Below are 14418 nucleotides of genomic sequence, written 5' to 3'. Positions count from 1 at the left end.
CGAAAGAGGGGGCCAACTACATTTGGAAGTTCTCATTATAACAAATCAAGCAGTTCCTATTTCTAGAAGGAACAAACAGATCTTATCTCTCCACTGCCTCTAATTCCTATTTGCTTTCATAGTTTTTATCAAGGCTTACATACGAATGCTACAGCTCAAAATTCACACTCCGGTCTTGTAAGTGATGATGAAGAAACAAATCAATTCAAAATGCTTTTGTTGTTTTGTAATTGTATTCTTTATTTTTATTTTATAATAGGTAATACTATGTTTTTTTATTTAAAATTTGCACTTCGTCTGTGCCTTATAAGATAAGGACCTGTGCCTTAAAGAAGGACATACCTAACTGGACAAGTAAATCAAAATCCAAAATATTTAACATTTATGTTTTTTCCTTTATATTAAATGTATATTATATACATAATTGTAGTTAATAACAACTATATTGACTGATTTGTTTAATTTTAAGATAGTTTATTTTCACTTACTGAAAAAACTCAAATTTGGACTGTCTGCTTTAGTCTGCCAATCATACACTTTAAATACTGATAATTTTAAATATTTTTAAAGAATGTTCATGTTATTTTTCCAATAGTGTCATTGACTAACAAGTGTTGAATGAAATACAATGAACTTTTTTATGAAAAGCTTAGGAATTTTAAAAAGTTTTGAGAGGTGGTCAGTTTGATGGGATTTGAGAGTATTATTATTCCGTTTGAACATTGTGCTTGGAATAACTCTTTGCTTCCTAATTATGTGATACTGTTGTATTTATTTATGAGTAGTGCAACTTCCAGTTTGTTGTTATTACTAATTTATGTTGTTTACACTTCTTTCTTAATATTTGAATTTTCTCTACTTTCAATGATTAAGACTTGCTATCTTGTAATTTAAAAACAGTATTGACTAATTAATAATTTCGGTTATAGGGAAACCAATTGCTCTTTATATATCATAGAAGATCAAACCATCAACGAACTAGACGGAGACTTCGATGACTACAGGAAGGAATTATTGGAAAGTTTGGGAGAAGTCATCAATAGTCCCAGTATAGCAGCCAATGCAGCGGTGGCCCAATAATAAATATAATTTTGTCCTTGAAATATGATTTTTTTAAATTCTGCAATCATGATTTGACCATATTTTTAAAAAAACTTAAAACATATTAAACTTATGGTTATTTTATTATGATAATAATACTTATTACCTTTTACCAATTATAATTACTTTGAAGAATTATCATATTCGGACTATATGATATCATAAATATAGAAAAGTATCTTTTGAGAAACAAATCAGTCTCTAAAATTTTGTGCCCCTTTATATGATTATTAGATGTTTGAATTTAAAAAGTCATGTTTATGTAATTGTGAATGGCCTTATAAATATTAATTAAATGCATAATTTACAGAAAGTTTATTTATCTTTTATATAATTATTTTTGCTCATTGTATATTATGCATTTTATAAATATATCGACTTGAAGACACATTTATTTTAACGCTGTTTTATTTACTTAATCATTTGACCTTTCATAGAAAATGCTTCAAATTTCAAGAACTTGCGTGTATAATAATAAAATAAAAAGGAGTTTACTATTTTTATTGGAAATAAGCCACAAGTTTACTTTAAAATAAGTTTATTTTTGAAATTTCGATTTCCACTTTGGAAATCGTTCCCAAAATACAAAACATTAATTTAATATAGTTTTATTGAACGATATTAATTTTATTTTCATTTTGACGACAATTTTATACAAAGTGAAAAGAAAACTTTTCTCAGCCAAGTGAATACACTCACATACATGTAGATGTAGATTAATGGGTAGTAATTTGTTGGCTGTACAGCCTAACCTTAATATTTAAAATAAATAGATAATATAGTAGCTGACCCGGGCAGACTTCGCTGTGGCTTGGTTGTACGATTAATATTATGTTCAATTTATTTAACAGAGTTAAGTAAATATCATGAAATTCCATACTTAAGAGCTGTCACATTTGCTGTCAAATAAAGTTTGTGATATTAGCAATGAAATATAATCCAGAAAAAAATTTTATTTTTATGAAGTATATATATAAAATTTGTTATTGCTAACTTTTATATGAATTAAGTGTTGCGTTCTGCACATAGATTAGATTTAGAAAGGTGGCCTTTTGGCCTATTCCATTGCGACCTTTTCAGATCTATTGTGGTCCTCTAGTCCTAGATAACATTCTCTAGTCTGTGTATTTTCTACTCAATGCAAAGAACCGCACATTTGCCAGACTGTCACACTGACATAAAATGTGCTCTGCTGTTTCTTCTTCGAGGTGACAGAATCTGCACAGGTCATCATCTGATAATCCCATCAGATTCAAGTGTCTATTCAGCTAACAGTGCCGTGTTAGAAGACCTACTATGGCTTTGACTGTGTTCCTGTCTTTGCTTATTAGGTCTGCCGTAAATTTTGGCAAATGTTCTGTAATGAACTGTTTCGCTGTCTCCGGTCCAATGAATGGCATTGCGGAGCCTTGTTTAGCCATTTCATCTGCTTTTTCATTGCCCTTATGACCCTCGTGCCCCGGTACCCACGCTACCGTAACCTTGCTACAGTCTCCTAGTATATTTAGGGCACACACGTAATCCCTTACTAGCTTAGAATTGACCTCTACCGAATTGAGTGCCTTAAGCGCTGTCTGACTATCTGTGAAGATGGCAACTGAACAGAACGTTCTTTCTTGCCTTTCTATTTCTTCCACGCAATGATGTATTGCCGTTATTTCCTCCTGGAAATCTGTTACATCCTTAGATAGACTTACCGGGAAATGTATCCCTTGATTTGTCCGTACTATGCCGGCTCCCACACCCTCCGATGTTTTTGAGCCATCCATGGCTCGAAATGTATACCATGTGTACCATGTAGCAGCAGCTTGTATAGGTACACCTTTATTCCAGTCTTCCCTGCCTGGTATCTTAATTGTGAACTTATTGTTAAAGCTATATCTCGTAGCTGTTGCATCGATAGGTTTCCCCATCACAATATCGGCTTTTAGCTGTTCGATTAGCCTTCTGTTGTCAGTACCATGCATCTGGCTTATATGTCGCTGACTATGGATTAATCTGTATTCGCCCTGTATAAAGATATGAAGTGGTGGTAGATTCAGCAAGACTTCCAACGATGCAGTAGGAGTTGTTTTATGGCCCCCGTAATACACAGGCATGCTAGCCTTTGTGTATTACTTAGCAGCCTTATTGCTCCCACTTGCTGCGTCTTTGTTCACCACGTCACCGAGCCATAGCCTAATAACCCTTGTGTGCAATCATAGAGTCATTTTGGGGTTAAATCCCCAATTCTTACCGCACATTCTTCTACATCTGCCCGAGGACATAGTAGCTTTCTGTGTGGTTTTCAGAATGTGAGTATTCCATATAAGCCTATGATCAAAATATATCCCAAGGTATTTTGTTTCTTTGGCAAATGAAATCTCTGTTCTTCGCAGCACCGGGGGTTTTAGGCCTTGTAGTGCTGTTTTTTTGGTGAAGTTGACGATTTGTATTTTCTGCCCATTGACTATCAGTCTCTCTTGTTTACACCAGTCGTCAACTATATTTAGGGCTGCTTGCATTCTCTCAGACACCATCTGAGCAAACCTGCCCCTGACAACAATTGCTATATCGCCAGCATATCCTAGACAATAAAAGCCTTCTGTGGACAGATTTCTGAGGAGATCATCTACCAAGGTTGCCCAAAGTAGAGGGGACAGAACTCCTTGTGGACAGCCTCCACCTACTTTTGCTTTGATGGTTGCTTTACCCAGAGTGGAAATTACTGTCCTATTCTCCAGGGATGCCCTTATCCATCTGCATATTACCGCAGGTGCGCCTCGTCTACTCATAGTTCCTATCAAAGAGCTGGTGGTAACATTATTTAGATATAGAAGGGGCATTAGCCCCAAGGCTCCTGCAGGAGGGCCACATCAATGCCTTCTTGTTCCAATCTTCTAACTAGCGTTGCTGATGCGGGTTTTGCGTGTTGAAGATTGGCCTACAGGAGCCCTATTTCTCTCTTCATTGCGAAGAGATGGCCGGTTCTGGATCTGTGGACATTCCTTCTTCCGTTGGTCCGACACACACTTGGACACTAGTCCTTATGAGTGTGTCAGTTCCACCTGGAGAAGGTTGTTTCTCTTCCTGAACCTCCATAAGTAGGGAGGTTTCCCCTGTTTCACTGGAACGAGTTGCTACTGGCTTTTCACCGTCCTTTCCGACCTTTCTAAGCCATAGCACATGAGTTCGAATATCGGCAGCAACAACGACATTTTTATTTCTAAAAATTATTCGAGCCGTTCAACGTGCTTCGAAGGGCACGTTAAGCCGCCGGTTTCCCTGGGCTATGTGTGCATCGACACTAGCTACTTGAAACAGGGTTAAAGATGCAAATCGCGCCGGAACTTGTACGAAGGGATCTCCCTGGCAAAAATGCCATATGATATTATTTTCATTATAATGTAATGTAATATGTAATTTTTGTGGATAATGTTAAGCAATGTGTAAAGTCCATACGAATATATATATATATATATATATATATATATATATATATATATATATATATATCTACGGCATTAAGTGAACTCCGCCCATGTTAAAATTCAGGTTCAATTGAGCTCCGTGGTCAAGTGGATACCGATATACGGAGCTCACTTGACAATTCCGTAATATTGGTTCAGTCGATTCATCAGCATGTAGAGTTTAATAATTTATAAAAATTTTTTGGAGCCCGTAAATACCCCTGTATCATAAATGTATATCGCTTAGTTCACGTGTATATATTATAGGGGTCGTTCAGATCTTCTTCATTGTATATTTGAACCATACGTTTATCGGTTTAACTAAGCTCTGAGAGTTTGGCAACTGTGCGATTATACCGTATATTTTCAACATATACCCTGAACGGTTTATATGGGCTCCTTATTTTTATCTACTGTTTGTAGACAGTGGAATGTCATACGCATAACACTGTGTAACAGAGGATATCATATTACCTGGTATAACTACGTACTAAAATGTAACTGGTTCTTTAAAAAACAGGTATGAAGATACAAAAGGATTTGGGCTTATTATTGAATGGAATGTTCGCTTGCATAGAAAATTTTATTTTTTCTGTATTTTTAAAGATGTTGTTTTTTCATTTAATATAATTTTATTAGTTCAATGCCGAACTTGATGTTTTTTTTTAATTACAGAAATTTCGTAATATATTTTGTTTACGTGAGTGTCTTTGTACATTTTATGCAAGCATCTGATTAATAAAAACTACTTTTATTTTATTTAATCTTCTGCGGTATATTGTATAAAGCTTTTTTAATATTTTAGTTCTGGTCTTATTTGTGTACTACATGTGATATCTCGATAGAAGGTTATCTCAAAATAAATATGGTTAAGTGCTACAATAGATATTTTTGTGTTAAAATGGGTAGTAGTGTGCACAAAAAGAAAGAATGGTTAATTTGTCTAAAAGGTATATTCGGCAGCAGAAGCATATAGTACAAGCGTCTATGTTTTAAGGGCGGAAGGATGTGCGCCTCGTTTTTAGCTGACAAGCTTGCGAAGAATATTATTTCTGGTCCTCAATTTACCTTTTAGTTTTAAACAATAATTTATGACTGACCCGGTGTGATACAAACTATTTTCAAGGAATTTATAGGAAGTCTACAGTTCAATGATTTTATGACAAGATTGGATGTTCAGTTTTGTGAAAACGTCTATGTTGAGGAAATTGAAGGAGCACCCACGAGTTTTTCAGGGGTTTTGGCTGAAAATTTATTCATAGTTTATTTTTATTGTGCAATAATAGGTGTCTCGTCTATATAATAAAAGTCCTAGTATCTACCGGTATGGATCGTTTGTTTGTGTAAATGTTATACAGTGTAGGTGCCTTTATGCTACCCCAAGCGAGACCGTTCTTCATCTGCTACTCTTACCAGTGAGTGATACAAAAAATATTCTCTTATGTTGACATACGCAGACAATGTAAGTGAGCTTGTTATCTAAGGGTATATCATATAGTTTTTGGAGAAATATTCTGTAATTTAAGGTGTCGTAAGCGGCATTTAGATTGAAAAATACCACCCCTGATACCGGATATTTTTCGTAGCCGTCTTTTTTTTTGCCAGGTTTAAGCAAGGTAACAACTTTGTCTTGTCTCTAAATTTTGGCTATCTCCATAATTTGAATACAGTTGTTCATCATGCGGATAAGCCATTGTAGAGTGTTTTTGGTCCAGGTTTCGTAATAAGCTTTGTGCTCAGATCCTCAATGTCGGTAGTTGTATTATTTTTCATTAAATATGTAGATGGTGTATCCAAGCTCAACATCGTTAAAAGGTTCTCTCGGCTGACCGGTTTTGTCCTTTCTTACTTTAAGTTATTCTTTGCTTCTTTTGCGACAGAAATAGCATGTCTATATCTATGATGTGGTTTTCAGCGATCAGCTATATACCAAATACCCTAGGTTAGACCCTATATGTGTTTCCTGCACTAGAGATAAGTTACATTCGTGTTTAGCTCATATGTCTGATAAGTTTAAGTAAAGTAAAGTTTCTTGATCTCTAGATATACCCTTAACAGTTATAGACATATGTTATTAGAATAGCTGGTTCTAAAAAGGACCAATTAATCATTACCCGGGGTATGCCCGATTGCGGTGATCTTATTAGTACTTCAATCTTCCTTAACGCTCGTTCGTTGAATCCCATAAGTAATGCCTAATCTTTTACTTTTTATTAAAAATTTAAATTTTACATGCCGTGTATTACTTTTTGACGATATTTCGAATCAGATTTGTATAGTAATAATTTAAGGTACTAAAGATCCTCTTTGTGAAAAATAAATAAGTTTGTGATATCGGTCGCAACTCATATCTAGATAATAACAAAATAAACAGTTAAAATAAGTGTAAACAATTTCAACTACATATATCGGTGTCACTGTTCAGGTGATGGGTTTATCACAGATTATCAAAGATTACATTTTAATTCAATGTTCTATTTACGTATTTTCAATATTAAAAAAGTAGGAAAAGACATGTTTATGCTTTTATTTTTTTAAATCTATTCTATTTTCTTTTTAGAGTTCCGTCTTTTTTGAACGACCTGTGTTCTTTTTTTAATTGGGCACTTGTCCAAAGCTATGACAAATACTCTGTCCTCTACTATTCTACATTAATATGACTGATTCATTATTTTGTCTAAACACTCTGTCCTCTGCTATTCTACATTAATATGACTGATTTATTTTATCTTTCTTGCAGCAATTTTAATGTTTATCCTGTGTATCTTCTTCTTCTTCTTCTATTTATATAGACATGACTGTCATTTTTCAATGTGCCTCCAGTAAGTTGCCGTTCCATCGTTTTCGTGATCTTCCTACTGATCGTCTTCCTACGGGTTGACCGTCTCTTGCCGTCTTTACTACTCTATTTGTTGTCATTCGGCTTATATGATCGTTCCATTCTACTCTTCTATTTCTTAACCAGTTCTTGATCTTCTCCATCTTGCATCTACGTCGTATATCTGTACTTCTAGCTCTGTCCCATAGTGTCTTACCATCAATTTTTCTAAGTGTTTTCATCTCTGCTGTTTCTAATATCCTTTTTGTCCTCTCTGTGTCAGGTCTTGTTTCTGCCGCGTATGTCATTGGTCTGATGACTGTTTTGTAAATTCTGCCTTTCGTTTCTTTCCCGATAGTTTTATTGCTTCATATTGTTTCATTTAGTCAGCCTGCGGCTCTGTTTGCTCTATTCACTGGATCTTCCACTTCAGGTTCGAGCTTTCCGTAGCTAGATAATGTGATGGCTAGATATTTAAACTCCATCACTTGTTCTATTATCTGACCTTTCAGCTCCAATTAACATCTTAGTAAATTTGCTGTTGTAACCATGAATTTTGTCTCTTTTGGGGAAATTAACATGTTAAATTTTCTGGCAGTTATATGAAATTGGTGCAGCACACGTTGTAAATCATCTTCATTTTGAAAGAGTAGTATTGCGTCGTTTGCAGAGCAATTTTAATTTGTTTTTCTTCCATTTGGTATCTTTTTTTAGTTCTTACTTTTTTATTATTTCATCCATAATCAGGTTGAACAATAGAGGACTCAGGAAATATCCCTGCCTTATCCCATTGTCAGCTTTATTAGGGTCGGTTGGTTCTTCTTCTACTTTTACTTTTATTGTGTTATTTTGGTATATATTTTCGGTCGTTTTGATTTTTCCTAGAGTTATCTCTTTTGCGTACAATAAGTGAATAACGTTTTTTAATTTGTGTTTCTTCTGCATATCATTATTTCTTCTGTGTATTAAAAGTTAAATTTTGCTTATTATTAAGATTCCCTTAACGTGTTTATTAATTGTCTTGTTTCTGCAGTACGAATATATGTGTATCATGATAGATTGTAATGCATATTTCATTTGCGTTTGCCAATTACTTTTTCACTTCCTCAGCGATAGGTCTTTTTTTCCTCATCAATAACCTTATCTTATCCTCGCTCGATACAGCTATTCTAAGATATCTATATTTCACTATATGCTCTATCATTTGGTTTTTATCTCAAATTTGCACCTATGACGAAATTTATAATACATATCTAATATCTGGTGCTTTCATATGAAACTGGAATAAAACACTTGGTAGATAATATTTATTTGTTTTGAGTACACTTTTTTTAGAACATAGTACATAAAGGAATAAATATTTGTCTGTTTAGTGTTTTCCAAGTCTGTAAAACATAAACAGGCTTAAATATTAGATTATACATTTATTAAGAATATTCAATATCGAAATTGAAGATTTTGTATCACAAAATATGAATAGGTTTTTACATTTTGTTTGACGTTTTAATCTTCTAATCGGAGTTAATTTTTCGAAAAACTATAAAATTGTGAGAACAAATTGCTATATAAAAGTACGAGGCAATATTCTCATGCTGTGAGCTTTGCTGCTCTGTTACTTGTATAACGCTTAAGCTATTTTTATTTTTTTGTCAATATTTTTGAGGTGTTTCCTTAAATGACCATGTTTAAGGTTAGTACGTTTGGTTAAATGAAATTGACATTAATTTAATAGTTTCCATTTTATTAGTACTGATGGTATATAACTAGCATCTGTTGGTACTATATATCAATTTTAACATGTGGAAGTGAGAGCACTCTCTTGTTAGTATTTTCAGTGTAAATTATGTGGCAGCCGTAGCTCAGTGGCTGCGTTACTGGCTTAACAAGCTGGAGGGCCCGGGTTCGAATCCTGGCACCGACAAAATTTTCAATTTCTAATTTAACTGCGCTGCCACCGTGCTTCGGAGGGTACGTAAAGCCGTCGGTCCCGGCTACGAAAGTAGTCGTTAAGTCATGTTAGGGGCGCTTGCGCGACCTGAAAACCCTAACACTAGGCCAGAAGGTTACACGAACTTACTTACTTACTAGTGTAAATTATGACGAAACCAGAAATAACCCATAATATTCCCCCCGTGTGATCTTAGTATTTCCATTGATTGAATAATATAGGGTCTCCAATATTTCAGTCAACGGTATGTCAGAGTTGTTTTTATTAATTTTTATTTATATTTGCAACATGAAGAAGAAAGTTCAGTATAGGCAGTTAAACAGCTAACCTGTCAATTTAAAAGTATGAGCAAGTACCAACTTGCTGAAAAGCATACCCATACACAAAAGGGATGATAAAATGTACTGCACAAACTATAGCGGTATAAGCTATATATTAATTATTAGGATATACAGATTTTTTTCTAATAAACCTATAACGATTGAGTGAATAGGTGAACTATCAAATAGGAGACTATTAGTGTGGAATTGATCAATTATTGACAATTAGGCAGTTAATGAGAAATGTTGAGAATACAAAAAAAAACATTAAACTAGTTATTTATAGATTTTGAACAAACACATGATATAATAATAAGAATAAAACTATGGAATACTATGGCATAACTAGGCTTACCTAAGAAATTAATTAATTTAACAAGGAGTAACGTACAAGTAATGTAATATTTCAAGGAAAATTATCGACTTATTTTCAAATGTACATTGATCTCAAACAGGAAACATGTACAATCATTATACAATATAGTAAATACTTATTTAGATAAACGTAAAATATTTCACTGAACGTTAACGATAAAAATGTTACAAATAAAGGTTAAAACATTCTTTTCAATTCGCGGTAAAAGATTTAATAGAGTTCAGCACACAAGATAAATTCGTAACCAAATTCATATACCAGTAAACGGTACTCAATACAGCAGCAAAGTAATTTTAACAACAAATATAAATCATAGCATCAGCTCTGGAAAATGGTGTTTTCTTTGACAGACAGCAACCACAAATGTGAAATTAGGAAAGATTAGTATGAAATTAGAAAAACTGAATGAACCATTGATCAAATATTCAGAATTATATACATAATAAAAAATGTTAGGAATAAAAAAAACATTACACTAGTTATGTAATTGTATGGCAGAACTAGGCATACCTAAGGAAATTAACTGTCAACTTACTTTCAAATGTACAGTGACCTCAAACAGGAAGATGCCGTATCTCCAATCGTGTTTACCATCGTGTTGGAGAGCATCACCCGCAAAGTAAATACAGAAAATCTCAGTTTAATAAGCAAGGTCCTTACATTATACAGACTTTCGACGATGAGTTAAATATAGTAGCAAGTATAATTATTAGTAAGAAAAAAACATTAAGACATTTAATAGGAACAAGCGCAAAGAAGGGTCCTCCAAATCAACGATGACAAAAAAATATATGGCTATCATAAGAAGAGCACTACGAAACAGGATAGGACATAATATTTCAATAGACTAGTACAACTTTGAAATGGTTCATCGGTCTAAATATTTGGGATTTAAGAGCACTTTTAATGAAAACACTACAAAAGAGAATAATAACAGAATACAAGCTGGTAATTGCTACGTTTTAAGCAAAAAAATTAAATCCAAAAATACATCCCGCAGTACCAAAAATAAGAATCTACGTATGTAAGTGAAACACGGACAATGAAAAAACAAAATAAGAGCCGATTGAGCGTCGCAGAAAGAAGAATTCTTAGAGAAATATATGAATCTTATGAATCACCAATCAATACAGAGTTCAAAACAATAACTTTGGCGTTGAGATTTAGTTTCCTGTACGACGTTGCAATCTTTATACCTGTTTGACCTTAGCATTAGTTCCCGGTCGTAAAACACTTCTGGAGGTTTTCCTAGCAATCCTGATCTAATTAATACCTGAGTTTTACTTACATTGTTTTATATATCCTCATTTTAGTAGTTCGTGTTAGACTTTTGGATTTAAAATTGTTATGAGGGTTATACTTATATTAGTTTGCTACCTGAATTTTCCCTTTGATCTCTTATGTGAAAACATTATCTGCTATATCTAAAACGCTCCTATCTTTCAAAATTATAGGGATCTATTGTTAAGTTATATGCCCTACTACATCGTCTCTTTTGTCTGTTAATGAACATTTATTTGGTTTTCTCGTTACTGACTACTATATCGTTTTTTTTTGCGGCTAATAGCATTATTATATAGTATTCTAATATTTAATCTATGGATTAAATCCGGATAGCGGATAGATATTCTTTACTTTCTCGGAGAAATTATATTCTAACTCACAAAAATCCTATTAAATTGCCAAAATCGCCCTTGCATATTCTATTTACTTATGAGGGGCAGCAGCAATATCAGTACCATAATAATGCATATAGTCATGGACTGGCTAATCGTTGGATAATAGGAAGCATGAATGTAGCAGTTTTAATAGTTTGGTGACTGCTTGTTGAAATCGGGGAGTAGAGATATCTACCTGGGATACCTGGGAATTACACTGTCTAGCTACGGAGACCTGGACAAAGAAATGAGAGATCAAGTACTAAAAGCAAATAGACTGGCAGGATGCCTTAATAACACTATATGGCTAAACAGACACATTAACACTGAGATGATATCAATTTATAAAGCCAGTGTAAGACAAATAATGACATATGCTTCAGAAACAAGACCCGGCACAGCCACAACGCAAAGAATAATGGAAACGGCAGAGATGAGAGTACTGAGAACAATATTATAGGAAATACGCTGAGAAATCAAAAGAGAAGTGAAGGCATTAAAAGAAAATGTAACGTAAAGTATATAAATGAATTTACACAAAATAGAAAAAAAGAATGGAATAATCACATAAGCAGAATGGAGGAGACCCGTGACGTCAAAATTGGAAGAGATAAGTCACGAATCGGCAGAAGAAGTATCGGACGATCGCGCAAAAAATGAAGTGATAACCTTCCATAGAGGTAATATTCCACCAATGAACAAGTAAAATTGCTTATAAAGAGAAATAATAACAAGAAAAAAAAGTAACATCTCTCAGATAAATAAGCGGAACAACAGAAACTGAGTATAAACGTGAAATTCCAGAATTAACATTAAATAAATTACCGCAAATCGTACGAACTGAAATAAGTGTTATTTTCTGCTCATATATATAATAAGAACTATATTTAAACCAAGTGACAGAAAAAAAATTATATATACATTTACTTCTAAATGATTAAGGTCTATAAAATTATTATTAAAGTTAAAGCTTATACAAGCGACAAAGTTTTTAAAACAATTAGACCGAACATAATATCATAACTGTAAAACATAGTATATACGGAAACAATAAAGAAATAGATATGTTTAGTGGTTATGAAACCGCTTGTCGTCTGCCATGAATTTTATTACAGAATCAAGTTACCAATACCATAAGACACCAAAATATTTTGTCTGAGTAATGACTTACTACGATAAAAAGAAATAGAATACTTTTATAAGACACAACGTTATAACGTTGTGTAAACGCATGTTAATAACAATTGGTAATAAAGACATAAAGATACCCACTAGAAAGTTTAAAATTTCAAAACGACAGTAAAATAAAGTTCAAGTATATTATTTTTATTATTTGTTCAATACTGATGCCATCAATTTTTATTTTACATCTAGTTGGTTCTTTGCTGACTACTATTGTTTTAGTTTTCTGAGATGAAATTGTCATAATAAATTCATAATGCCAGGTATTTTATTTCCATTACCTATGTGGTTATTCCATTCTTATTTTCTATTTTGTATCCATTCATTTATACACTATATGTTACATTTTCTTTTCGATTTCTCAGAGTATTTCCTGTAATTCTTCTCAGTACTCTCATCTCTGCCGCGTCCATTATTCTTTGCGTTGTGGCTGTGTCGGGTCTTGTTTCTGCTAATGCCAACAATTTCTATTTTACATCTGTGGTCCTTTGCTGACTACTATTGTTTTAGTTTTCTGAGATGAGATTGTCATATTAAATTCTTTTGCTCTTATGTTAAATTTGTGGACCAATCTTTGCAGACTATCTTCATCTTGGGCTATTAATATTGCGTCCTCTGCGTAACGGAGTATTTTAATTTCTTTGTTTCCCATTCTGTATCCTCTTCGTTTGTTAACGCTTTTGATGATTTGATCCATGATCAAATTGAAGAGCATGGGGCTCAATCTCAACGAATCCCCTTGTCTTATTCTGCTGCCTATTTCTATAGGTTCTGTAAGTTTAGGTCAATCAGACACAGAAATGCTAGTCTATTATACTTCAGTGATTTCTCAGTAATTTGCTTTATAACGAATTTTGCATCTGTACACGATCTACCACTTAAAAAACCCGGTTGTACATCTGCTAAACTTATATTGTGATTAATTAGCACTTGTAAAATTTTAGATGTAAGTTTGAGCGTAGTATTTAACAAGTTTATACTTCTGTAGTTTTTTGTCTGTTTTTATCTCCTTTTTTATATAGTAGAGTTAGTTCGCTCCTTCTCCATTCTTCCGGCATTTTATTGTGTTTTATAATTTTATTAATTAATATTGTTAATTGTTCTGTCATTGCTGCTCCACAATATTTCAGTATTCGTTTGGTATCTCGTCTTGACCTGCTGCTTTTCTGTTCCTCAGGTTTTCAAGTATTTTCCGAACTTCCTGTACATTTATATTAAGTTCTTTATATGTTGGAATTTCTGATGTTTCCGGTTCTAGCGTCGTTTGTTCTTCTCCTGTATATAGCTTTTTTAGGTAGTCAATCCACGTATCATTTTCTATGTATTTTAGTTCTATTAGTTACTTTACCTCCGTTCTTTGACGTCTGATGAAGCGCTATATTTCCTTTTGCAGACGAGAAAAATTATGTTCTATTTCTTTCGAAAAACGTTCCCAGTGACCATTTTTTATTTTTCTTATAAGTGCATGTGTTTCGTTTCTAATTGTCTTGTAATTATGTTATGCCTCTTGTGTTTTGGTTGACATGTATTTCAGGTAAGCTTTTTTGTTTTCTTTACATGTTTCCT

At 33.4% G+C, this 14418-nt stretch overlaps 1 protein-coding gene across 1 annotated transcript in view; it reads left to right on the top strand.

Moving 5' to 3' along the window:
• The window catches only part of LOC140443732 (ATP-binding cassette sub-family F member 1), a 42904-nt gene extending 41413 nt beyond the window's left edge, over window positions 1–1491 (top strand). The window contains exon 12 of the mRNA XM_072535126.1: window positions 930–1491. Coding sequence (XP_072391227.1) covers window positions 930–1080 — 151 coding nt within the window. The 3' untranslated portion in view covers window positions 1081–1491. The remainder of the gene's footprint in view (window positions 1–929) is intronic.
• The last annotated feature ends 12927 nt before the right edge of the window (window positions 1492–14418 follow it).

This window comes from Diabrotica undecimpunctata, chromosome 6 (genome assembly GCF_040954645.1).
Source record: "Diabrotica undecimpunctata isolate CICGRU chromosome 6, icDiaUnde3, whole genome shotgun sequence".
In the NCBI taxonomy this organism is placed as follows: domain Eukaryota; kingdom Metazoa; phylum Arthropoda; class Insecta; order Coleoptera; family Chrysomelidae; genus Diabrotica; species Diabrotica undecimpunctata.
This window is presented reverse-complemented; position numbering and strand designations above follow the sequence as displayed.